This window comes from Mobula hypostoma, chromosome 24 (genome assembly GCF_963921235.1).
Source record: "Mobula hypostoma chromosome 24, sMobHyp1.1, whole genome shotgun sequence".
Taxonomy (NCBI): domain Eukaryota; kingdom Metazoa; phylum Chordata; class Chondrichthyes; order Myliobatiformes; family Myliobatidae; genus Mobula; species Mobula hypostoma.
This window is the reverse complement of record NC_086120.1, coordinates 1,087,478-1,115,044: the sequence shown is the minus strand read 5'-3', so window position 1 is coordinate 1,115,044 and position 27,567 is coordinate 1,087,478. Positions and strand designations below refer to the sequence as shown.

Here is a 27,567-nt window from a genome sequence, read left to right as displayed (position 1 = left end):
GTGAATCAGACTCCCATGGAATACTTTCAACATCTGTCATTCCATTAGCTCCTTAGATCTCTTTCTATCCCAGGGCAATTTCTTCTAATTCCATCAGTTGGAGATATTCACTCACAAGGTTATTGTCTGTTACTTGCTTTCTAGAGTTTCCCAGTGGATTTGCATCAATCAGCTGGGCTCTTACATCTACCATGTTTGTTTATTTTGGCTACAGCTTGCAGAAGATGTCTGGTTCCTGGTTGAAGAGGAACAGAAGCTGCTTCTTCATCATAGTCACTGAATGTGTGGTATCGTCTGTAGCTTTATTTCAGATTGCCAGTATTTTTTTCATTTTCTTTCTTTGCTTAGTCTTGTTCGTGACCACCATATTAAAAAGCAGATAAAAGGCGAGAACAATTGCAAGGCAGTGAGTACACTTTGGCAAGGTCAGGCAGTGGACTTGTTCAGGCAGAAATTTTAGTAAACTGGTTGATTGAACCACAACAGAACCCTTCAACAAAAGGAAATGTTCTGAATAGTAAAGAGCAGCTACAGTTAAGTGTATGATTTAAAACTGATAAACCAATAAGAAACAACAATCAGCAGTGGCGGTTGCAGAGAGATTAAGGGCAGATGAAGTGTTACAAACAAGGAAACATTAAGGGTGTAGAGAAAAATTTACAAGACTTTAGAAGAGTTGAGGAAATAAGTATCAAGATTTTAGATTCAGGTCTATTTCCAGATAGATTGATTTTTCTTTACATTCTGATTCATACTTCTGCGCATTATTGAGGCTAGTTTAAGCTACTTGGGTTAGAGTACCAGATCTTATAATTTATCTCTGCTCATTCTATCAAATACCTAAAGCCTACTAATTTTTAACCATTTTCCACATAATGTCTTTTAGCTCCCTGATTCTTTGTCTAAATGACAAACACTTTGGGAATAAAATATGGAAACAGTAAGATCAACAATTTAGCTAAATGAAATAGCATACATATTCCATCACCATCCTATTGCAAGAATAATAAAACCTGGCTCTCTCTAAAAACCCATTCTGTCATTTGCATTTAAAGTTTTGTAGCACTATCAAAGGTTTCTGAAAGTCCAAATAAGATTCACCTTCATCTTGCTGGTTATAATCTTAAGACATTGACCCTATTTTCTATCCACTGATTCTATTATTTTGTTCGGCACGTGGCCAAGTGGTTAAGGTGTTGGTCTAGTGATTTGAAGGTCACTGGTTCGAGCCTCAGCTGTGGCAGTGTGTTTGTGTTCTTGAGCAAGGCACTTAATCACACATTGCTCTAATCTGTGCGAGGAGTGGCGCCCCACACACACTTCCAATCTGCGCCTTGTAAGGCATGAAAATGCCCAACGCAGGCCTCTCATGGTCTGAGTCGACGTTCCCCCCCCCCAATTATTTTCCAATTACCCGTGTAACCTTAATCAATAAGAGGTTGTAGCATTTCCTTTCTCCTGAGGCCTACCTCAAAACTGTTACAAAAGGTTACAGAAAGCTAGCCAAGAAGCTATGTTTCTAACAAAGATTTACAAACCAGCAAAAAACCACATCAGAAATAAGACACTGTTGAGCAAGCATCATGCACATACAACAAAAGAATGATTCGTGAGATTTTATTGAACCCAGTGGCATATTTTGATTTTAACATAAGTCTTTTATTTAATATTGCCAACATTTTAAAGTCAATTGACAGTGTAACAGGACACAGCTGAGAACAATGAAAATAGATAAATTTATCGATTTTAAAAAATCTTACTTAACACAAACTTGTGCTGAAATTTGATTCGCAATTATTCTAAATTATTGTTTCACACGTTTCAGTGAAAATGTTAGTTTCAACATTCAGTTCTTTTTAACTCCTGTAGTTGCTTGTAAATCGAATATTTATGAATTTAATGGGAATAATAGTGATGCAGCAATAGCAATTCTAACTGCTCAGAGACAACGAGAATGTGCTGTAGGAGCTGATCATGGGAATGTTAGCATGGATTTTGGCTACAATGTCCCCGAGTCAAGCTGGCAGCTTGGGCCAGTCATCTTTTCCATCAGAAATCAAACTGCCCCGATTAGAAAAGCAGTTAAAATCTAACCTGTGTAGTGCAATGAACAGGGAGCAAACATGGTGACTAGCTATTGGTAAACTAGGTTCCAGTTCAGGTGCCTGCATCCCAACAACAGTTCCAGTGGCACTATGGACCAACAGAATGTTGGTCAATAGCTTAAACACACAAACACTTTACTAATAACTTAGCATTGTACAAAATAATTATAGCTTGAGAATAAAAACTCAATCTAGCAAACTGACTCCTAGCAAATGAGTCATTTGCTTTAGCATTTGCCCAGGATTACTGAATGAGAACCTTGTGCAGTCAAATTGAGGAAAACAGCAAGATGTCACTTGACCCTGCCATAATGGTTCTCATATGTACCTCGTATGGGATAATTTGAAATCTAGATTGTAAATGAATTGCATATTCACTAATCATCTGTGGCAGAAATGATTCTTGATATAGCTGCTCCTTTGCCAAGGACAGCTATTTGTGCTGTGGAGTGAATTTGGCCAATGAGTGATTATATTGCAGCCTTTATTCCAGTCAAAAGACGTAAAGGCCGTTATGGACTAGTATCAGTATTAATACAAGTATCACTATTCAATACAGGGATCCGAGAATTAGTCTTTCAACCACATCTAACAATTCCATCAACTGCAATCACTATTGGATATTTGATTACCCTTCAGTAATGTGCAAATAAATAGCACAAAGGTGACAAGCAAAAGTTTAGCACAAAATATTTCACAATATGTTATTAATCACTTGTCAGGCTTTTGATAAAGTATTAATCCAAAGGCAGTACAGGTTGACCTTCTATAATTCGGCACCAGTAGGACCTGAGGAGTACCGGATTAGTGAAAATGCCGGATTACAGAAGGATCACATTAAGCAATAGCTAACCGCCTCATCATACCTTTAAAATATCTAAGGGTTCAAAGGTTCATTTAATGTCAGAGAAATATATACAATATACATCCTGAAATGCTTTTTCTTCGCAACCATCTGTGAAAACAGAGGAGTGCCCCCAAAGAATGAATGACAATTAAATGTTAGAACCCCAAAGCCCCCCCCCCGGCAAAAAATAAAGCGCACCCACTACCAGCACTCAAGCGTGAGCTAAGCAATAGCAAAGACTCAGACTTGCAGTTAACTCAAAGACTACATTGCACTTTCAGTTACTGAGGAAATCCTCATTAGTTTATTTTCCTCCACTTCGTAATATGCTTAAATTCAGCGGGTCACCACATCTGATCTGAGGTTGTAGGCAGAAGAGAACAGAGTGCCGGCCGGGTGATGCCAGAGGGCAGTGCACGACTGCCGGCAGGCGGGCGAGAAGGCGGACCAACCGACCCAACGCACGCCAGCTCCCCCACCGCTGGCGGGTGCCAGACAGCCGTGCCTCATGCAAATGATATTAATAAATGCAGGAAAACAAGCAGGAGTCGCCTTCTGTGCTTACAAGAGCACGCCAACGTGTACAGATCTAGTGCAACCAAAATAATGCACAGCAGATTGGTACGGTGGCCTGGAAAATTTGAAATCAGTGCGGATTATCGAAGGAACCAGATAACAGGTAGTCAGATTAGTGAAGTCGACCTGTATTAATTTTGCAGAACAAAATTACAACAAAGTTTATAAAAATAGATGCATGGTTCACATACCAGATTGTGTGATGATTGAAGGTCATTTCAATTGAAAATGCTTTATCTTCAAGGTGACTTTTGGATCACAGAACATAACCGCCACTTTTAAGCAAGGTGAAAGTCAGTATTTCTTGCAACATTTACTTTTTCAGTTGATTCTGCTCCAATTAACAGCTTATTTTTCAGTTGAAGATTAGATCTGGAAATGTTTACTTGTTCGCTACCTTACTGAAGTTACGTTAATGTGTGTTTCCACATAATGCACACTATTTCAGACAGTCTTCCAAATATCAGCAGCAAAACTTGGCACAAAATTTTAACTATTTGCAATATTCTGACAGCACTAGACAGCCACTACCTTGTTTCTTTTCCGAGTTCCAGCTATTTCAAACTGTGTAAGGTCTGAACAACTGAGGATGTGCATCTTAAATCTATGATCTGATTTGTATTTCAGCTTTTATCTTGAACCTTCCAGGAAATATGGGTAAGGGACCATCTGCACAACCAAACTACTGTAGTAGATCTTCACCAACACTGTGAGAACGAGGCCGGTGAGAAGGATACCTCACTCAGAAATAAGGACAGGAGGGACCACAAGTATACAAGGGGAACATAAATAAAAGGAATACAAAAACAAAAAAAAGAAAATCATGGGAACTCTGTTCTTGGCTCACAGATTCAACAGCAAATTTATTTTCACATGACATTTGCACAGAAATCTACGGGATTAACACTGAGAGAATGTATCCAAGCAGCTTCTTATAGTTACATTAATATTGTTCAGTGCAGTTGGAAGGCTCATTGAGTGTTTAATTACAGTGCCTGATTTTGGCCTTATTGATGGATCGGATAAATGGGTATCATGGTTTCTAATGGAGCATTGATGAAAGGCTTTTTTGACACATTCCCTTGCTGTGCACCAAATTAAATCCCACAATAATATCAGAACATTATAAATAAATACTTCATCAATACCCTGAGCACTAACATTAACAGTTCAATGATCTCCAGCGTATCCAGTCACATGAGCAATGCCTCCTACCACGGGATTGCTGACAAAAATGCAAGTCCTGTCCTTAACGATGTGTCCCTCTTCATCCTCACAATAAAGAGCTGTGGATTCAAGTGAATCAGAAATCAGCAAATTCTATGAGAACATGCAAAGAATCAAAACAATCTTCATAGATTTTTAGCTAGAGCCTGTATTAACTATGGAAAACTGATCTGAATTAAGTGTTTGTGGAACCTGAGCTCCTGTCTGTAAATGAACACTACCATTTCTCTTTCCAGCTGCTGGGCACTTAAACATGTCAGACAACAATTCACTTCCACTCTAGTACATTATATCTGGTCCTTGTAGTGTGGCCACCTCTACCACAGAGAAAACAAAAGAAATGGACAGGCTCTTTGCAGAACATGCATGTCCACTGCACTGGGTTTCAGATGCCTGTTAATTCTCTGGTCCACTCTGATCATCTTTTGGCCATTTGCACTGTTCCAACACAAGCTCAGCTCTGATGAACCTTTACTTTTCAGCTGACAGAAACATCTAGGCACACCTTTCAGCCAGGTTTCCACCCTCTCACAAACAAACCTTTGTTCTCTTTAGTTCTCTTCACCAGTCCTCTTTCAACTTAAAATGTGTTTGATTTCTAACTTTTCTCAGTTGACTGATTGACCTGAATCATCAACCGTTTCTCTGCAATGTAAAACTCCAATGAGCAGGAATTTTGTGCTTTCTTGACTGGCTGATTTCATAGATTATTGGATATTATCCCATTAATAGCCCGACATACTTCCAAATCATTTTTGATGCATAATAAATCTTCCAACAAAATGGTTAAATTTAAAGGGAAAGTGGGAGTTAGGGTCCTAGTAGGTTAATGATAGATGTACTTCCAAACAGTCAAAAAGATTTTTATAGCTCCACGCCATTTGTCACAATTAGCTCTCTGTACCTTGATTTGGACAGGTCTTTAGAACCATTTTACTGACAACATTTTTGACAATGGTATTGTGCTTTTAATTTATCGTTCCTGGGTGTTGTTAATTCTTTCTTAAATGCCAGTTCTCCCCTACACATCCATCTTCTCCAACCCAGCATTTTCAGTTAGCATTAGGACTGTACTCCTTGTTTTTGATGGAAGGGAACAGAAAGGAGATGATAATATCCTATCACCTGCTACAGATAAATTAGTGAAAAGTCTGAGGCCCCCCGATGGGCATCATTGCCGACTGGTTTCAAACTCCAGTAGAAAATTGATGAAGGAATTTAAGTTCAGTGTCACAGAAGGGCTGCATTATTTATATCAGAAAAACAATCTGTGAACCTGAAACTCACATTACAGAAATTTGCCCATAGATAATACATAAATCACAATCCAAAATGTGAGATTATGGAATCAAATTTGATTTTAGAGAATTCATGTGGGGAAACATGGGGGTACATGTCCACAGATCCCTGAAAGTTGCCTCACAGGTAGATAGGGTAGTTAAGAAAGCTTATGGGGTATTAGTTTTCATAAGTCGAGGGATAGAGTTTAAGAGTCGCGATGTAATGATGCAGCTCTGTAAAAGTCTGGTTAGGCCGCACTTGGAGTACTGTGTCCAGTTCTGGTCACCTCACTATAGGAAAGATGTGGAAGCATTGGAAAGGGTACAGAGGAGATTTACCAGGATGCTGCCTGGTTTAGAGAGTATGCATTATGATCAGAGATTAAGGGAGCTAGGGCTTTACTCTTTGGAGAGAAGGAGGATGAGAGGAGACATGATAGAGATGTATAAGATAATAAGAGGAACAGATAGAGTGGATAGCCAGCGCCTCTTCCCCAGGGCACCACTGCTCAATACAAGAGGACATGGCTTTAAGGTAAGGGGTGGGAAGTTCAAGGGGGATATTAGAGGAACGTTTCTTACTCAGAGAGTGGTTGGTGCGTGGAATGCACTGCCTGAGTCAGTGGTGGAGGCAGATACACTAGTGAAGTTTAAGAGACTACTAGACAGGTATATGGAGGAATTTAAGGTGGGGGCTTATATGGGAGGCAGGGTTTGAGGGCTGGCACAACACTGTGGGCCGAAGGGCCTGTACTGTGCTGTACTATTCTATGTTCTATGAAAAAGGTTCATAGTGCAAGTGGGGATAATGTGTTTTTAATTTGGAGCAAACTCCTTAGCAATTAAAATAAGTTTTCCATATTATTTACCCTTAATATGCCTGAATTATATTTGATATTTAAAACTCTTGTCTCAATTCAAACTGAAGGCACTGCACTTACTTCCCCCCTCCTAAGCAACTATCTGCCCCTCCCTATCGCCATCCCAGGCTTCTGTTTGTTTTTTTTTGCTCCACCTTACAGCATCTGTACTCACTAATGTCTCCAAACACAGCTGCTGGCCAATTAACAGATCAGCTTTGGAAATCTGAAGTGGCCCTTTATTACTGTTGATAGAAAAACATCCTGTAAGAACACATCTCAACTTATAATTTGGGACTCAATAGTAACTAGGGGTTTGCACTACAGAAAGTTGTGACGTGGATAGTCTTCTAGGAATGTAGCCCTTTCCTAACATGGGGGTTTACTTATCCATAATGAATTCCTATGCTTGTGGAAGATTCAGTAGAAATAGGTGTATCTAGCCAACACTGCCTGTTACTCTGTAGAATAGCTGGAGTGACTCCCCAGAAAGATGGCCGGGTTAGTGTGGAGGCTCATCCTACTACTGAATAGTAATGCAATGAGACGGATGGCCCCAGTCTCACCTGCATCAGCCGCTTCCTTTTACCTTGCAATGGCTTACAGATTCATAGCATGGTTACAGGAAGGAAAAAAAGTTAATTAGCATGTAAATTCCTAAACCAGCTCAATATCAGATTAATCCAGTTAATCCTATATTCTTACCTACTCTTAAAATCAATCTAACCCTTCTCTCCAACATACCCCTTCCATTTTTCTATCATCCATGTACCTATTTAAATGCTCCTAATGTAACACCCTCTTGACATTCCTCCAAACATCTTAAAGTTATACCCCTTTGTAGTAGCCATATTTTACTACGAGAATGTTTATCTTGAACTCCTGAATCCTCTTCAAAACTTCCCATTACTCAGAGACTGATATGTTCAAGAAGCAGTTTTCCAGTTAAATTTCTCCTCCAGTCTGAACCTTTACTGCTTTCTTTGAGCTTTTCCATAAGATTTCAATATTTAACTAAATTATGACCTCTGAAATAACCTTACAGACTCCTGACTATCTACTCCTTCATTCCAGAACCTCAGAATATTTGCAATATAGGAGGTGCTCATGTGGTCTGCTGGGTAACAGCAACTTGTTGGTAGCATCTCCCTACACCTCTTCCTGCCCTCACTCCATAATCCTGACAATCCTTTCAAAGATTTTTCATTCGCTTTTATGACACCATAAACTCTGCAACCAGCATATCATAGTACTGCAGACCCAAATCACATTCTGCATAAAAGATTTTCCACGTCACATTTATGTGCCCCTAGTTCTGGATTTTGTCACCAATGGGACTGTTTCTCTATTGCTCCAGCCGAAACCGTCGCAATTTAAAAATCTATCATAACTTGCATCCCACCCCAGCTTCTCTGATCTAGTTACATAAGCAAAGTCATATCTTTTGGCTAATTTCTTCTACTCTCTAAAGTTTACCTACTTTTCCAGAAATGGACACGTTTCTCCAATTTCAGCACTTCTGCATGGCATCCATGATAAATCTCTGCACTAAATGAAAATCCAGAGGAAAATAAAACCTACAGGTACCACAAATCTGCATCAACTGAAGTGAACATGTGTGGAGAAAGAGACTGTAAATTTCTTTCGATCTCTGGCTGGCCCTGCCTCTCCCTGTATTGTTTTTCCCGTTCACAAACCAAGCCTTTTCTCTTTTGCTGCCAGTTTTATCTCCCATACTCATTTCCCCTTCTCCTTCCCTCTGAGCTTCCTGCAATCAACCTGGTTCTCACTTAGTTACAAAATATCAATTGTCATGTGCCCTCTTTGTTTTCTATTTTGCTCCCTATCATTTTAGTCACATGGAGTTTTAGCCGTAGTTTCCCCAATGTTGTCCACCATGAGAATGTACCCAGAGTGTAGCTGAAATAGTTCTAGCTTAATTGCCTCCCGCTTGTCCAAATATAGTTTTGCCTGTCAAATGATTCCAATCTATTCAGATCAGATCTCTTCTTGTACTACTGAAACTGGCCAATTCCCAATTGACAGATTTTGCTTTGGAGTGTCCATATTCTCTTCCTTATTTTCTAGACCCATCTCCCACTCTTTTCCCAGAACCAGACCTACAGCTGTCACCACTGGCATTAAGCCAGAAATATACCAAATCAGGAAACTCTCCTGTACCCATTTCAAAGGCTTCTTTCCCTTGACTCCTAGTTAATTTGGATAGTTAAGATTTCCCATTATCACCATATGGCTTTTGCATATCTCCACAATTTCCCTACAGATTTGCCCATGAATATCTTTCAAACTAGTGGGGGCCCAACAGACTAATCACAGCACCGCATCTACTATGAATTCAAACACAACTTCTGTCCTTGATCATTCTTGGGCATTCCCTCTTTCCAGAACTGCACCATTGTCAATCAAAACTGTCAGTCTTCCCCTGCCTACTCCAGAACAAGGTATTGCGATTGGTGTATTGTGAAATTAGTCTCTATAGACGCTGCCTGACTTGCTGAGTTCCGCTACCGTTATGTGTCACAATAAATAGTGCAATCATTAATACATATTCATGAATATTTAAATTCCTCTTTTAAAGCAACATCTCAGTTACTGTCACACCATTTTAATCCCACTTGGTCGACAGACCTCGTAGATAAATATTCCCTCTCTTAGTCCGATCCTGGTCACTTTTTACTCTTGCAGTTACGGCGATCTGCAATATGAACAAACTGACTTTAACACTGCTGTGACAGAACTTACTGCTGCGAAATAGTCTCAGTGGATTGTCCGCTGTAGATCAGTAAACTGTCAGCAGGGAGGCGGACTGGGGAATAGCAGCGTGATTTCTTGATACGACTAAAAATCATTCTCCAATGGACAGTGACACAACTCACAACAGTTGCAGTCAGGAACACTGCAGATAGAAAAGCAAAGTTATAAAGGATAAATTTACAACAAAAATAGAGCAGACATTCTTCTCACTGAGCTCAAGCTTTTATAGTGAGCACTCTGACAGAAAGCTTTGACACATTTCATTTGCAGTTGCAAGAAAAATTTTATGAACCCTTTGCAATTACCTGGCTTTCTGCATTAATTACTCATAAAATGTGATCTGATCTTCATCTGAGTCACAATAATAGACAAATACGATCTACCTAGACTAATAACACATAAACAACTGTACTTCTCGTCAGTACAGAGGACACTATTTAAACCATCATAATCTAGGTTCAAAAACGTGTGTGAACCTCTGGGGTAATAGCTTCTACAAAAGCTGTTTGGTGTCGGGTGTTAAAATCAATGAGATGAGATTGGAGGTGTGGGTTGTAGAGGTAACCTGCTCTATAAAAAAGATACAAAGTCAGGTTATTGACGGGGCCTGCTCATCTCAAAAAAGATCTATTTATGTGCGCCATGCCTCCATCAAAACAACTTCCAGAGGACTTTAGAAGAAGAATTGTAGAGATATATTAAGCTGGGAAAAGGCTACAAAAACATTACTAAAGATCCAAGTGTTCATGAGTCTGAAGAGAAATTGTCTACAAATGAAGGAAATTCAGCACTCTTCCTACTCTCCCTAGGAGTGGGTGTCCTGCAAAGATTACACCAAGAGCACAATGTGCAATGCTGAAGGAGGTGGAAAAGAACCCAAGGGTAACAGCAAAAGACCTGCAGAAATCTGTAGAACTTGCTAACGTCTCTGTTCATGTGTCCACTATAAGAAAAAACTGAACAAGAATGGTGTTCATCGAAGGACACCACGGAGGAAACCATGCTCTTAAAAAAAAATACTGCACATCTCAAAGTTTGCAAAAGACCACCTGGATGTTCCACAATGCAGGTGTCCCCTGCTTTTCAAACGTTCGCTTTATGAAACCTCACTGTTACGAAAGACCTACGTTAGTACCCTGTTTTCGCTAACAGAAGGTGTTTTCACTGTTACGGAAAAAGCAGTGCAAAAAAAAAAGCACGCGATGAAAGGCAGCGCGCGCCCTGAGCAGCCGCTCTCCCCGGATTCAGAACTGCATTCCAGCCGGCATTGCTTAAACACGTATCTGTGAGCAGCCATTTGCAAGATGAGTTCTATGGTATTGGAAAAGCCTGAAAGAGCTCCTAAAGGTCTAGCGTAAAACTAGACATAATTAAGCGTTTTGATCGTGGTGAACGAAGTAAGGACTAAGTGAGTATGGCTTGTGGAAGCTGACGAAGATGATGTTGAAGAGGTTTTGACATCCCATGACCAAGAACTGACAGATGAGGAGCTGATGCAATTGGAAGAGGAAAGGATAACAATCGAAACCGAATCAGTAATGATAAAGTATGGCTTTAATTTTGAAAGGGTATGTTGGTTTAGGGGATATTTGCAGGATGGTTTGACTGCTTACAAAGAACTGTATGATAGAAAAATGTGCGAGGCTCAGCAATCAAGCAAGCCTTCCACATCAGCCACAGCAGACGACGAACCTCGACCTTCGACATCGAGGCAGGCAGTCATAGGAGAAGATGAGCTGCCTGCTCTAATGGAAACAGACAACGAGATGACACCCCAGTGTCCCACCACCCCAACCCCCAGGCCACGGACAGATACCGATTCACGGAGAATGCAGCAGTAGCCGGGAGACACACAGCACATCTTTAACAAAAAAGCCGAAATAAACATGCTAATTAATTAGGTGCCACCCGACATGTAACTGTCGGCCCAGATCAGAGGCGATGCAATCTGCAATCGGCAATCGGCACTGATCTGGGCTGACAATTACGTGCCGGGCGGCACCTAATTAATTAGCTTGTTTATTTCGGCTTTTTTCTTAAAGATGTGCTGTGTGCCTCCCGGCTACCGCTGGACCCCTGCATGCTTCGCGGATTGGTACCGGTCACTGCCTGGAGGGTGGGGGGCCACTGCACCACCCAAACTCCGACGACTCAGTCTAACACACCATCATCAGTGTGCTCTGCACTGTCCCGATTCCTGTAAGTGATACTACACTGTACATACATTATTTCTACTTTATATCGGCTGTGTATTTTGACGTGTTATTTGGTATGATTTGGCAGCTTCATAGCTTAAAGGTTACTGGAGAGCACTTGCGTGTGTTTTTGCAGACGGTGCTTGAGTGAGATTTTTGCTACGGAGAACAGTTCAGGCAATGATTGTGGAAAAGTATTTCTACTTTATATAAGCTGTGTATTTATCATATCATTCCTGCTTTTACTATATGTTACTGTTATCTTAGGTTTTATGTGTTATTTGGCATGATTTGGTAGGTTATTTTTGGGTCTGCGAATGCTCACAAAATTTTCCCATATAAATTCATGGTAATTGCTTCTTCGGTTTACGACATTCCGGCTTATGAACCGTTTCATAGGAACGCTCTACCTTCGGATGGCGAGGGAAACCTGTGTTCTGTGGACACAGACAAAAGAAGGTGCAGAATCTTTATGGGTTGAGCTAAGAAATCGCAGGAGTAAAAGGACCCTGATGGCAGTTATGTACAGGCCTCCAAACAGCTGCAGGGATGTGGACTACAAATTACAACAGGAAATAGAAAAGGCTTGTCAGAAGGGCAGTGTTATGATAATTGTGGGGGATTTTAACATGCGAGTAGATTGGGAAAATCAGGTCGGCACTGGATCTCAAGAGAGAATTTGTAGAATGTCTGCGAGATGGCTTTTTAGAACAGCTTGTTGTTGAGCCCACTAGGGGATCGGCTGTTCTGGATTGGGTATTGTGTAATGAACTGGAGGTGATTAGAGAGATTGAGGTGATGGAACCCTTAGGAAGCAGTGATCATAACATGATTGAGTTCACTGTGAAATTAGAAAAAGAGAAGCCGAAATCTGATGTGTCGGTATTTCAGTGGAGTAAGGGAAATTACAGTGGCATGAGAGAGGAACTGGCCAAAGTTGACTGGAAAGGGACACTGGAAGGACGGCAGAGCAGCAGTGGCTGGAGTTTATGCGAGAAATGAGGAAGGTGCAAGACAGGTATATTCCAAAAAAGAAGAAATTTTTGAATGGAAAAAGGATGCAACTGTAGTTGACAAGAGAAGTCAAAGCCAAAGTTAAAGCAAAGGAGAGGGCATACAAGGAAGCAAAAATTAGTGGGAAGACAGGGGATTGGGAAGTTTTTAAAACCTTACAAAAGGAAACTAAGAAGGTCATTAAGAGGGAAAAGATTAACTATGAAAGGAAGCTAGCAAATAATATCAAAGAGGATACTAAAAGCTTTTTCAAGTATATAAAGAGTAAAAGACAGGTGGGAATAGATATAGGACCGATAGAAAATGATGTTGGTGAAATTGTAATAGGAGATAAGGAGATGGCGGATGAACTGAACGAGTATTTTGCATCAGTCTTCACTGAGGAAGACATCAGCAGTGTACCGGACACTCAAGGGTGGCGGGGAAGAGAAGTGTGCGGAAGTGTGCACAAGTACTCAAGAAGCTGAATAGTCTAAAGGTAGATTAAGTCTCCCGGACCAGATGGAATGCACCCTCGTGTTCTGAAGGAAGTAGCTGTGGAGATTGCGGAGGCATTAGCGATGATCTTTCAAAAGTCGATAGATTCTGGCATGGTTCCGGAGGACTGGAAGATTGCAAATGTTACTCTGCTATTTTAAGAAGGGGGCGAGGAAGCAAAAAGGAAACTATAGACCTGTTAGCTTGACATCGGTGGTTGGGAAGTTGTTGGAGTCGATTGTCAAGGATGAGGTTACAGAGTACCGGGAGGCATATGACAAGATAGGCAGAACTCAGCATGGATTCCTTAAAGGAAAATCCTGCCTGACAAACCTATTGCAATTTTTTGAGGAAATTACCAGTAGGCTAGACAAGGGAGATGCAGTTGATGTTGTATATTTGGATTTTCAGAAGGCCTTTGATAAGGTGCCACACGAGGCTACTTAAAAGCCCATGGAATTACGGGAAAGTTACATACGTGGATAGAGCATTGGCTGATTGGCAGGAAACAAAGAGTGGGAATAAAGGGATCCTATTCTGGTTGGCTGCCAGTTACCAGTTACCAGTGGTGTTCCACAGGGGTCCGTGTTGGGGCCCCTTCTTTTTACATTGTACATCAACGATTTGGATTATGGAATAGATGGCTCTGTGGCTAAGTTTGCTATGATACGAAGATAGGTGGAGGGGCCGGTAGTGCTGAGGAAACGGAGAGTCTGCAGAGAGACTTGGATAGATTGGAAGAATGGGCAGAGAAGTGGCAAATGAAGTACAATGTTGGAAAGTGTATGGTTATGCACTTTGGCAGAAAAAATAAACGGGCAGACTATTATTTAAATGGAGAAAGAATTCAAAGTTCAGAGATGCAACGGGACTTGGGAGTCCTCGTACAGGATATCCTTTAGGTTAACCTCCAGGCTGAACTGGTGGTGAAGAAGGCAAATGCAATGTTGGCATTCATTTCTAGAGGACTAGAGTACAGGAGCAGGGATGTGATGTTGAGGCTCTATAAGGCGCTGGTGAGACCTCACTTGGAGTACTGCGGGCCGTTTTGGTCTCCTTATTTAAGAAAGGATGTGCTGATGTTGGAGAGGGTACAGAGAAGATTCATTAGAATGATTCCGGGAATGAGGGGGTTAACATATGAGGAACGTTTATCCGCTCTTGGACTGTATTCCTTGGAGTTTAGAAGAATGAGGGGAGACCTCATAGAAACATTTCGAATGTTGAAAGGCATGGACAAAGTGGATGTGGCAAAGCTGTTTCCCATGATGCGGGAGTCTAGTACAAGAGGGCATGACTTAAGGATTGAAGGGCGCCCATTCAGAACAGAAATGCGAAGAAATTTTTTTAACCAGAGGGCGGTGAATCTACGGAATTTGTTGCCATGGGCAGCAGTGGAGGCCAAGTCATTGGGTGTATTTAAGGCAGAGATTGATAGGTATCTGAGTAGCCAGGGCATCAAAGGTTATGGCAAGAAGGCAGGCGAGTGGGACTAAATGGGAGAATGGCTGACTTCTGCTCCTTTGTCTTATGGTCTAAAAGTTGAACTTTTGGCAGAAATACACACTGCTATGTTTGGAGGAAAAAGGGCACTTCACATCAACACTAAAACTCATCACAACTGAAAAGCATCATGGTTTGGGCTGCTTTGCTGTCTCAGGACCTGGACAGCTTACAATCATTGAGGGAACAATGAATTCAAAACTGTATCAAGACATTTTACAGGAGAATGTCAGGGTCGTGACTCATTACCTGAAGCTTCACACACGTTGGATGATGCAACAAGACAATGATCCAAAACACAAGAGTAAATCTACAATAGGATGGTTTAAAAAGAAGAAAATTAATGTTTTGGAACGACCAAGTCAGAGTCCAGACCTTAACCCAATCGAGATGCTGTGGCATGACCTGAAGAGGGCTGCTCATGTAAGGTATCCCTATATTAGGGATGAACAGAAATAGTTTTGTATGGAGGAACGGTCTAAAATTCCTCCTCACCGATATGCAACTCTGATCAGCAGCTACAGGAAATGTTTGGTGGAAGTTATTGCTGCTAAAGGAGGTTCCACCAGTTATTAAATACAAGGGTTCACACACTTTTTGCAGCCTGAACTGTGAATTATTAAACAATGTGTTCAATAAAGCAATGAAAAGTACAATTGTTTGTGCATTATTCATCTAGGCAGATTGTGTTTGTCTATTATTGTAACTTGAATGAAAATCAAACCACATTTTATGAGTAATTAATGCAGAAAACCAGCGTTCACAAACTTTTTCTTACAGCTGGATGTCAATGAAAAGAAACTGAAAGACCTTATCCCTGCACAGATGCTGTGCATTATAGTTTCTGAAAATAATAGCGATGATTTATATCTATAACTTAATTCATTGGTATATTTAATGTTTTTTTAAGACTAAACTTAAATTTAAAATTATCTTGTAATAAGAGCTACCATTATTCCAAGATAATAGTCCATTTTCCTGAATCAACCAGTCCATTTAACAACACAAACACGAGGAAATCTGCAGATGCTGGAAATTCAAGCAACACACAAAATGCTGGTGAATGCAGCAGGCTAGGCAGCATCTCTAGGAAGAGGTACAGTCAACGTTTCGGGCCGAGACCCTTCGTCAGGACTAACTGAAAGAAGAGATAGTAAAAGATTTGAAAGTGGGAGGGGGAGGGGGAGATCCGAAATGATAGGAGAAGACAGGAGGGGGAGGAATGGAGCTAAGAGCTGGAAAGTTGATTGGCAGAAGGGATACAAGGCTGGAGAAGGGAGAGGATAATGGGACTGGAAGCCTAGGGAGAAACAAAGGGGAAGGGGAGCCCAGAGGAAGATGGAGGGCAGGCAAGGAGTAATTGTGAGAGGGACAGAGAAAGAAAAGAGAGAGAGAGAAAAAAAAAGGAAATAAATAGATAACGGATGGGGTACGAGGGGGAGGTGGGGCATTAATGTAAATTAGAAAAGTCAATGTTCATGCCACCAGGTTGGAGGCTACCCAGACAGAATATAAGGTGTTGTTCCTCCAACCTGAGTGTGGCTTCATCTTGACAGTAGAGGCGGCAGTGCATAGACATATCAGAATGGGAATGAGACGTGGAATTAAAATGTGTGGCCACCGGGAGATCCTGCTTTCTCTGGCGGACAGAGTGTAGGTGTTCAGCGAAACGGTCTCCCAGTCTGCGTCAGGTCTCACCAATATATAGAAGGCCTGGACGCAGTATGTCACACCAGCCGACTCACACGTGCAGCGTCGCCTCACCTGAAAGGACTGTCTGGGGCCCTGAATGGTGGTGAGGGAGGAGGTGTAAGGGCAGGTGTAGCACTTGTTCCGCTTACAAGGATAAGTGCCGGGAGGGAGATCGGTGGGAAGGGATGGGGGGACAAATGGACAAGGGAGTCACGTAGGGAGCGATCCCTGCGGAAAGCAGAAGGTGGGGGGGGGGGGAATGTGCTTGGAGGTGGCGAAAGTTATGGAGAATTATATGTTGGACCCGGAGACTGGTGGGGTGGTAGGTGAGGACAAGGGGAACCCTATCCCTGGTGGGGTGGCGGGAGGCTGGAGCAGATGTGCGTGAAATGGGAGAGATGCGTTTGAGAGCAGAGTTGATGGTGGAGGAAAGGAAGCCCTTTTCTTTTAAAAAAAAAAGACATCTCCTTCGTTCTGGAATGAAAAGCCTCATCCTGAGAGCAGATGCGGCGGAGACGGAGGAATTGCGAGAAGGGGATGGCGTTTTTTCAAGAGACGTGGTGGGAAGAGGAATAGTCCAGATAGCTGTGAGAGTCAGTAGGCTCATAGTAGACAACAGTAGATAAGCTGTCTCCAGAGATAGAGACAGAAAGATCTAGAAAGGGGAGGGAGGTGTCGGAAATGGACCAGGTAAACTTGAGGGCAGGGTGAAAGTTGGAGGCAAAGTTAATGAAGTCAACGAGTTCTGCATGCGTGCAGGAAGCAGCGCCAATGCAGTCGTCAGTGTGGCGAAGGAAAAGTGGGGGACGGATACCAGTATAGGCTTGGAACATGGACTGTTCCACAAAGCCAACAAAAAGGCAGGCAACATACATCAAAGTTGCTGGTGAACGCAGCAGGCCAAGCAGCATCTATAGGAAGAGGCGCAGTCGACGTTTCAGGCCGAGACCCTTCGTCAGGACTAACAAAAAAGGCAGGCATAGCTAGGACCCATACGGGTGCCCATAGCTACACCTTTAGTTTGGAGGAAGTGGGAGGAGCCAAAGGAGAAATTATTAAGAGTAAGGACTAATTCCGCTAGACGGAGGGGAGTGGTCGTACAGGGGAAATGGTTAGGTCTGGAATCCAAAAAGAAGCAGAGAGCTTTGAGACCTTCCTGATGGGGGATGGAGGTATATAGGGACTGGACATCCATGGTGAAAATAAAGCAGTGAACTTAAAATCATCAAAAAAAAATTCAGAGCATGAGAAGTGTCACGAATATAGGTGGGAAGGGATTGAACAAGGGGGGATAAAACAGCGTCGAGGTATGCAGAAATGAGTTCGGTGGGCCAGGAGCAAGCTGAGACAATGGGTCTACCTGAACAGGCAGGTTTGTGGATCTTGGGTTGGAGGTAGAAATAGGAAGTGCGGGGTGTGGGAACTATGAGGTTGGTGGCAGTGGATGGGAGATCCCCAGAGCTGATAAGGTTGGTGATGGTGTGGGAGACAATAGCCTGGTCCTCCTTATTGGGGTCATGATTGAGGGGTAAATAAGAGGAGGTATCCGCAAGTTGTCGCTGTGCCTCGGCAAGGTAGAGGTCAGTACGCCAGACTACAACAGCACCCTTCTTATCAGCGGGTTTTATAGTAAAGTTAGGATTGGTGCAGAGGGAGTGGAGAGCAGAGCGTTCGGAAGGAGAGAGGTTGGAATTGGAACAAGGTGTGGTGAAGTTGAGATGGTTGATGTCCCGTCAGCAGTTAGCAAAAAAGAGATCCAGAGCAGGCAGAAGACCAGAGCTGTGTGTCCACGAAGAGGAGGAGGGTTGAACTCAGGAGAAGGGGTTGTCGGTGGGAGTGGGAGAGTCCTTGCCAAAGAATTAGGCTCGAGGACGGAGCCGGCGGAAGAAGAGTTCAGCATCATGGCGAACACGGAACTCGCTGAGGTGTGGGCAAAGTGGGACAAAGATAAGGCCCTTACTGAGGACAGAGCGCTCTGCCTCAGAGAATTTAAGGTCGGAGAGGATGGTAAAGACCCGGCACAGATGAGAGCTGGGATCAGAGGGGGGAGGGGGAGGCTGGGGGTGTCAGTGGAGAGGGGAGGGTTGGGGTGAAAGGAAGATGGAGCCTCTAAGCGTCCAGGAGCTGAAGATGGGATCTGAGGGAGACGGGGTTGCAGAGTGGTGGTGGGGGAAGGGGAGATGGGAGTCACAATAGCAGCACGTGAAGACCCGGCCTGGAGTTCAAGGCTGGAGTCGCAGATGGAGGTTGCACAATCGCTTTGAAGGTGTCCATGGTTGTTGGAACCCGCAATGGTGGTGCTGGAGCCCGGGTTTTGAATATGCTCTGGGTCAGTAAGGCCACCACGATCGGCGGCAGGGGCTGCGATCCAAAGTTCATGCCTGCTAGCGTCCGAGGCAGCAGGTGCTGGGGTCTGCAGATGGAAGATCTTGCGATCCTTGCCTAACATGACAAAGTGAAAGAAACGGCAATTGCACGCATGGATCTGACGGAGGATGAAATAACGGGCAGGTCCATTACAAACGGCGAAGAAAGTGTCCCGGAGGTGTGGAAGGGTCTGGGATAGGGACGCCAAGTACCTCCTCATGGCAGAGAGGGTCGCTTTCAGAGCTTGACGGGAGGCGGAGTCAATAAAATGTGAGTACCTGGGATCCTTAGAAGGTCCAAATTGAGAGGCTCGAAAATGAATCCTGAAGCCACCTGGAGTAAGTTGGCGGCGGAGACACATTCCAAGGGAGGATATATGGCTGAAGTAACAGGTCTGGGTCAGAGTGTGGTTGAAAAGTTGAAGGGCCAAAGAAATTATAGATGGGGAGCAGTGACAGAGGGTTTCACTAAACTCCCGAAGAGAACATTTAAACTTCTTCAGCGTAGGCATCACTGGAAGAGGCTTTGGAGTAGTGATTTTAAAATGCAAACACAAGGAAATCTGCAGCTGCTGGAAATTCAAGCAATACACACAAAATGCTGGTGGAACACAGCAGGCCAGGCAGCATCGATAGGAAAAAGTACAGTCAACGTTTCGGGCTGAGACCCTTCGTCAGGACGAACTGAAAAAAGAGATTTGAAAGTGAAGTGGGGGGGGGGGATCCGAAATGAAAGGAGACGACAGGAGGGGATTCAAAATGATAGGAGAAGACAGGAGGGGTTCTGAAATGATAGGAGAGGACAGGAGGGGGTTTGAAATGATAGGAGAAGACAGAAGGGGGTCCATTTAACATTCTGGCATCTTATTTGACCTCAGTCCAAGCTTCCAACTTTCACCCAGAAAAATGGCTGTTATTGGCCAATCTCCAGTGAAACGCTCATTCATTCTTTAGACCCATCCAGACAAGACACTCCAATGCTTTTTGACTGGCTTTTCTGCACTCAGTCGTATCTTGTCCACTAATCGTATCCTGTCACATAGCAAATACAACATACAGTGCAGCTGTGGCCCCACTCCCATGCAATTGAGTACTACAGTGTTCATTAGAACAGAAGCTACACAGCATCACACAGAACTCTCTATGCATCTCTGACTGAACCAGATCCCAGATGAACTGGGAAAGTGGGCCACAAAATGGCAGATGGCATTTAACTCTGACAAGTGCAAGGTGCTACATTTTGGTCAGTTAATCCAGGGTACGATTTGCATTGTAAATGGCAGGGACCTGGAGAAGATTATAGGAGACAGTCCCCAGGATAGAGGTACACAATTCCCTGAAGGTGGAGATATAGGCAGACAGAGTAGTAAAGGCAGCATTTGGCATGCTGGCTTTCATCAGTCAGGGCATGAGTACAGGAGCTGTGACGTCATGTTCAACAGTGAACATTGTTAGTGAGACCACAGTAAGTAATATGTACAGTTCCTGACTCCCAGTTGTAGGAGGATGTCATTAGCTGGAAGATTCATATGGATGCTATCAGGACTGCAGGACTTAAATTACAAGAGACTGAACAAGCTGGGACTGTTCTTCTTGGAGCATAGAAGGCTGAAAGGTATATAAAATTGTGAAGGGCATAGATAAGATGGATGGTCACACTCACTTTCGCAGGATAGAGGAGACTAAAGCTAGAGGACATAGATTTAAGGTGAGAGTGGAAAGATGTATGAAGGACCCAAGGGACAACTTCATCACACACAACATGGTGAGTATATGAAATGAACTGCCAGAGGAGGGTACAATTACAATGTTTAAAACACAGCTTGACAGGTAGATGGATAGGAAAGGTTTGAAAGGATATGGTCCAATCAGACAAAGAGATTAATGTCTTGGTCAGCATGGATGAGCTGTTTCCATACCGTCTTATTCTAACACAGTTCAATCTGTACGTGGCACTACACGATTCCTCATAACTTCACCTTTCTTCCTTTAACATGTCATTTCAAGACAAGCAATAAAAATAAAAACTTGCCTATCGCTGCAATAATCCCAACAGATACTGCATCAAAATTGCTCAGATCAGCTCCATTGGATTTCTCCTCCTGGGACACGCCGGAATCCACTCCCTCCTCCTGGGACACGCCGGAATCCACTCCCTCCTCCTGGGACACGCCGGAATCCACTCCCTCCTCCTGGGTCACGCCGGAATCCGCTCCCTCCTCCTGGGTCATGCTGGAATCTGCTCCCTCCTCCTGGGTCATGCTGGAATCCGCTCCCTCCTCCTGGGACACGCCGGAATCCGCTCCCTCCTCCTGGGTCATGCCGGAATCCGCTCCCTCCTCCTGGGACACGCCGGAATCCGCTCCCTCCTCCTGGGACACGCCGGAATCCGCTCCCTCCTCCTGGGACACACCGGAATCCGCTCCCTCCTCCTGGGACACACCGGAATCCGCTCCCTCCTCCTGGGATGGACTCCAATTCACCTCTAGAAATGGATGCAGAAAATCCCTTCGTTAATCCTTGGAAAGGCAGTAATGGGGCCAGAACAGCCATCCAACTCACAGGCTCAAGGTCATAAATCTTTGCATGTGATTTAACAAGGTCATTGAAACCACCATTAGTAATGTAAAGATGAAAAGGCAAGCTGGAATCCAGCATATACCAACTCCTGAAGACAGGAGCACACACAAGCTCTGACATTGAAGAAATGGACCAATACTCAGTGTCTGGAAATCAATGTTAGGGAGGATTTTGAAGTTATGTAAGTATAAGATATTAATTCAAACAAGAACCAGTCTTCAGTGCTATGGCAAGCATAAATAAGTTCAGGAAGTTTGCAATTAGTTCCCAGTTTCTATTGTAAATTGGGGCTTGTCTGGGATACGCTTATAGTGACTTCAGCAGCCTCAGGGGGTGAGTTGTTGTTTTTTTTTTAAGATTAGCACCCACACTTAGATCTATTTAGGTCAACAACCACGGCGGAGAATTGAAATGCATCTGTCTGTCTGTTTCTACTTCTCTTTTCTGGGACCAGCTACCAGTGACAGCGCTTGGTAGCTTGTCAAGACAGGGCCACCAATTGTGAAAGGTGGTTACTGAGCGTTTGGGATGCCAGAGGGCGAGTATTACTTGTTTACTGGGCAATGGATTAAGTGTAGTGTGCCTACTGCGAACACTTGGGTGGTGTGGGAGGTACTGATAGAAGATGGGTAAATACTCGTTTGTGTGTGTATGACTGTGTGTAACAGGCAATAGTGCAGAGATACTTAACTATCTACTTAAAAGGGATACAGTCACATCACGGACTCAATTAGGAAGAGGAGATAACTGCATTCTCCATACATTTGAGAAGGTTGAACAAAAAATGGACAAAGATGGACAACTGGAACATCCAATCAAAGAGGAAGGGAGACAAAGCAGCAGTCATTCTATGTCATGTATATTTGTAAGAAAGAACAAAGTGCCCGGAATCACATGTGTACAAACATTAGAGCTACAGAAGGAAAGGATGAACACAGAAAATAATGACACAGTGTACATGTAGAGCAGGACAGATTGAAGGAACAGTTAGAATACTATGGGAATACTCAGGGGTGGGCAATCCAGGGAGGCATGATTCAGTATTCCTGAAAATGCTCAAGAGATCAAGAGGTTTTGGACTTAGGGTAACTGTGGGATCCACCTACTCCACAATAGTCTCAGGGGCTGGGGAAATAGACCGAAAGAGATTGAAGAGAGGCCGTAATGTGGCTGCAGTAGATAGAGCTGCTGCAAGGATACCGAGGACTTGCTTTGTGTGCCAGCAACTGCAGCACCTAGCACAGGACTGCCAGAACAGACATAGAAGGGTAAAGGAGATGGTTTGCTACAGCTATGACCTCTCAGGCCATAGTCAAAAGCAATGTTGTTAGATGGTGTGACAGACAGAAAGCACAGCAGAATCTTCTCTACCCACACTGAGCAGATTATAGAACTAGTAGAAACAGCATCCAAGTCAGGGAAGATATCAGCTGCCCCCATTGCCAGTAGTGGTCATCCACGGATGTACACAAGAGCTTTAAAAAAAAAAAAAGAGGGGGCAGCAATGTGACTTGTTGGACACAGGACCTTCAGTATCCATAACAAGATTGGGAACTAGTCGGAATAGACTTGATTACAGGTCATATAATCAGAATTCTACAGATCAGAGATTTGAATTTGAGAAAGCTCAGAAGACATTGGAATTTTGGTTGATGTGGAGATAGTTTTGTTTGCTTGTCCATGAACTATAACTTCCAGCATTCTTTGTTTCAAAGGCTTAAGGTCTAAGATTCTGGAAGGTGGAAGAAACGTTTAAGCTTTGAGAGAAAGTAACTAAAATATGAATGGCTTGAGTTGAAAATATGTGTGAAGTGGGACAAATGGGGAAGAGACTGCATGAGTGATTGTAAAGTTTACCATGAGTTTATTAAATCTGTATTGAGGGGTGTTTGAATTAATCCAAGAGGATGTGAAATGAATTTACAGGATTTATTTTAAGAGGCAGTCTCTGAGAAATGTGAGTGTGTGAGCAAGAGTGTGTGAGAGTGAGAGTACATGTGTGCGAGGGAGGGGGCCACATTCATCCATCTTTTCTTTTCTTTTGTTCTTTGGAATGGGTTATTGTGTACTAAATGTTTCCTCCAAGTATTTTTCTGTATATCGGTTAAGCTTCAGAAGGATGAAAAGTACAAGTTTTCTCTTATCTGTATTTTAAGGTTTTGTCTATTTACTTATTTGCTTTGGAATTGACATGGGGGGGGAGGAGGGGGGACTTGAATTCCACACTGGCCATGGAAAATCCAGGTTAAAATGATGGAAATGTGAGTGTCTCTGTTCTGCATACCAGATGCCCACAGTTCATGAAGAATTTGGCATTTTGGAAAAGCCTTGTGTTTATGTCCAGATCTAGCAAGGCAACCAGTTGAAACACGGGACTCAAGTTAAACTGTACGACTCACCTTTTGGCCAACCTCAAAGGTAGAACGAAGAATCAAGTCCATAAGACATAGGAGCAGGATTAGGCTATTCGGCCCATTGTGTCTGCTCCACCATTCCATTTTGGCTGATCCCAGATCCCACTCAACCCCATACACCTGTCTTCTCACCATATCATTTAATGCCCTGCCTGTTCAGGAAACAATCAACTTCCACCTTAAATATACGCAAGGACCTGGCCTCCACCGGAGTCTGTGGCAGAGTATTCCACAGATTCACTACTCTCTGGCTAAAAAAATTGCTACTTACCTCTGTTCTAAAAAGTCACCCCTCAATTTTGAGGCTGTGCCCTCTAGTTCTGGATACCCCCACCATAGGAAACATCCTCTCCACATCCACCTTATCGAGTTCTTTCAACATCTGGTAGGTTTCAATGAGATTCGCCCACCCCCCAACATTCTTCTAAATTCCAGTGAGTACAGGCCCAAAGCTGCCAAACTCTCCTCATACGTTAACTCCTTCATTCCCAGAATCATCCTTGTGAACCTCCTCTGGATTCTCTCCAATGACAACACAGCCCTTCTGAGATATGGACCAAAAACTGTTGACAATACTCCAAGTACAGCCTGACTAGTGTCTTTATAAAGGCTCAGCATTATCTCCTTGCTTTTATATTCTATTCCCCTTGAAATAAACGCCAACATTGCAATTGATTTCTTTACCACAGACTCAATCCATAAATTAACCTTGTGGGAGCCTTGCACAAGGACTCCCAAATCCGTCTGCACCTCTGATGTGAGAACCTTCTCCCCATTTAGGTGATAGTCTGCACTATTGATCCTTTTACCAAAATACATTATCATACAGTTCCCAACACTGTATTCCATCTGCCACTCCCCTCCATTCTTCCAATTCCTGCTGCAATTGTATTGCTTCCTCAGTACTATCCACCCCTCCACCTATCTTTGTATCACCAGCAAACTTGGCCACAAAGCCATCAATCCCATTATCTAAATCATTGATAAAGAACGTGAAAAGTAGCTGTCCCAAAACTGACCCCTGAGGACCACCACTAGTCCACCAGCAGCCAACCAGAAAAGGCCCCTTTTATTCCCCGCTCGCTCCCTCCTGCACATCAGCCATTCCACTCTCCATGCCAGCATCTTTCCTGTAATGGCATGAGATTTTCTCCGTTCTCCAGGACCATGCTAGAATCAAGTGATTCTTGGAAGATCATGACCAATGCATAAGTTATCTCTTCAGCAACCTCTCTCTGGACTCTGGGATGTAGTCCATCTGGTCAAGATGACTTATCCACCTTAAGACCTTTGAGTATGCCTAGTACTTTTTTCCTTTGGAAATCTACAGAACATTACAGACCCTTCGGCCCACAATACTGTGCAGGCAACATCCTCATAAATTTCCTCTGCACTCTTTCTATAGTACCCACATCCTTTCTGTAGTGAGGTGACCAGAAATGAACGAAGTACTCCATATGGGGTCTGACCAAGGCCTGAAATAGCTGTAACATTACCTTACGGCTCTTGAACTCAATCCCATGGTTGATGAATGCCAACAGACCACATACATTCTTAACAACACTGTCAACCCGCAAGGCAGCTTTGAGTGTCCTGTGGACATGGACCCCAAGATCTCTCTGACCCTCCACAACACCAAGACTCTTACCATTAATACTATATTCTGTCTTCAAGTTTGACCCACCAAAATGAATCACTTCACACTTATCTGGGTTGAACTCCATCTATCACTTCTCAGCCCAGTTCTGCATCCTATCGATGTCCTGCTGTAACCTCTGAAAACCCTCCAGACTATCCACAACACCTCCAACTTTTGTGTCATCAGCAAACCTACTAATCCACCCTTCTATTTCATCATCCAGGTCATTTATAAAAAAATCACAAAGAGGCAGCATCCCAGAACAGATCCCTGCGGAATACCACGGGTCATCGACCTACATGCAGAATACAAACCATCTACAACCATCCTTTGCCTTCTATGGGCAAGCTAATTCTGGATCCACAAAGCAAGGTCTCCTCGGATCCCATGTCTCCTTACACTTTGAATGTGCCTTGCATGGAACCTTATCAAATGCCTTACTGAAATCCATACACACTACATCCACTGTTCTACCTTGATCAATGTGTTTTGTTACATTCTCAAAGAATTCAATCAGGCTCGTAAGGAACGACCTGCCCTTGACAACGCCATGCTGACTATCCCTAACCAGATTATGTCTCTCCAAGTGCTTATAAATCCTGTCCCTCAGGATCTTCTCCAACAACTTGCCCACCACTGAGTTAAGACTCACTGGTCTATAGTTTCCTGGGTTATCACTACTCCCTTTCTTGAACAAGGGAACAACATTTGCAACCCTCCAATCCTCCGGTACTTCTCCTGTCCCTATTGATGATGCAAAGATCATCGCCAGGGGCTCAGCAACGCCCTCCCTCGCCTCCCACAGTAGCCCAGGGTACATCTCATCTGGTCCCAACAACTTATCTAACAATGCTTTTCAAAAGCTCCAGCACATCCTGTTTCTTAATGTCTATATGCTCAAGCACTTCAGCCCACTATAAGTCATCCCCACAACTGCCAAGGTCACTTTCCCTGGTGAATACTGAAGCAAAGTACTCATTAAATACCTCCGCTACCTCCTTTGACTCCATGCACGATTCCACCATCACTCCTGATTGGTCCTATTCTCACAGGGCTCATCCTCTTGCTCTTCACATACTTGTAGAATGCCTTGGGGTTTTCCTTAATCCTGCTTGCTAAGGCCTTCTCATGGCTCCTTCTTGCTCTCCTAATTTCATTCTTAAGCTCCTTCCTGGCAACCTTGTAATTTTCTACAACTCTTTTCAGTACCTAGTTTCTTGAATCTTTCATAAGCTTTCCTTTTCTTAACTAGATTTTCCACATCCTTTGTACACCATGGTTCTTTTACCCTGCCATCCTCTCCCTGCCTCAATGGAACATACCTATGCAGAGCTCCATGCTAATGTTCCCTGAACATCTGCTCCATTTGTGCCGTGCATTTCCCTGAGAATATCTGCTCTCAAGTTCCTACCTAATAGCATCTTATTTCCCCCTACCCCAATTAAATGTTTTCCCAAGGGCTTCAGCACTACAGTTAAGGAGATAAGAGTTGTGATCACTACCTCCAAAGTTCTCTCCCACCAAGAGATCTGACACCTGACCAGGTTCATTTCCCAATACCAGATCAAGTACAGCCTTTCCTCTAGTTGGCTTATCTACCTATTGCATCAGGAAACCTTCCTGAACACACTTAACAAACTCCACACCATCTAAATCCCTTGCTCTAGGGAGATGCCAATCAATATTACTAAAGTTAAAATCTCCCATCACAACAACCCTATTATTATTGCACCATTCCAGAATCTGCCTCCCTATCTGCTCCTTGATGTCCCTGTCACTATTGGTGGGTCTATAAAAGACACCCAGTAGAGTTATTGCCCTCTTCCTGTTTCTGACTTCCACCCACACTGATTCAGTAGACAATCTCTCCATGACTTCCTCTTTATCTGGAGCCATGATACTATACCTGATTAGCAATGCCACACCCCCACCACTTCTGCCTCCCTCCCTGTCCTTTTTGAAAAATCTAAAGCCAATACAATTCATAAAATAAAGAATCCAAAGACAAAGTTTGTGG

The 27,567-nt window shown here is 43.2% G+C and overlaps 1 protein-coding gene across 1 annotated transcript in view; it reads right to left on the bottom strand.

Annotated features, from left to right (window-relative positions):
- Window positions 1-1,602: 1,602 nt before the first annotated feature.
- LOC134337238 (very low-density lipoprotein receptor-like) overlaps window positions 1,603-27,567 on the bottom strand; it is a 90,570-nt gene continuing 64,605 nt past the window's right edge. The window contains exons 10-12 of the mRNA XM_063032084.1: window positions 20,950-21,402; window positions 9,659-9,812; window positions 1,603-4,814 (exon numbers count right to left, since the gene is read on the bottom strand). Coding sequence (XP_062888154.1) covers window positions 4,802-4,814; window positions 9,659-9,812; window positions 20,950-21,402 — 620 coding nt within the window. The 3' untranslated portion in view covers window positions 1,603-4,801. The remainder of the gene's footprint in view (window positions 4,815-9,658; window positions 9,813-20,949; window positions 21,403-27,567) is intronic.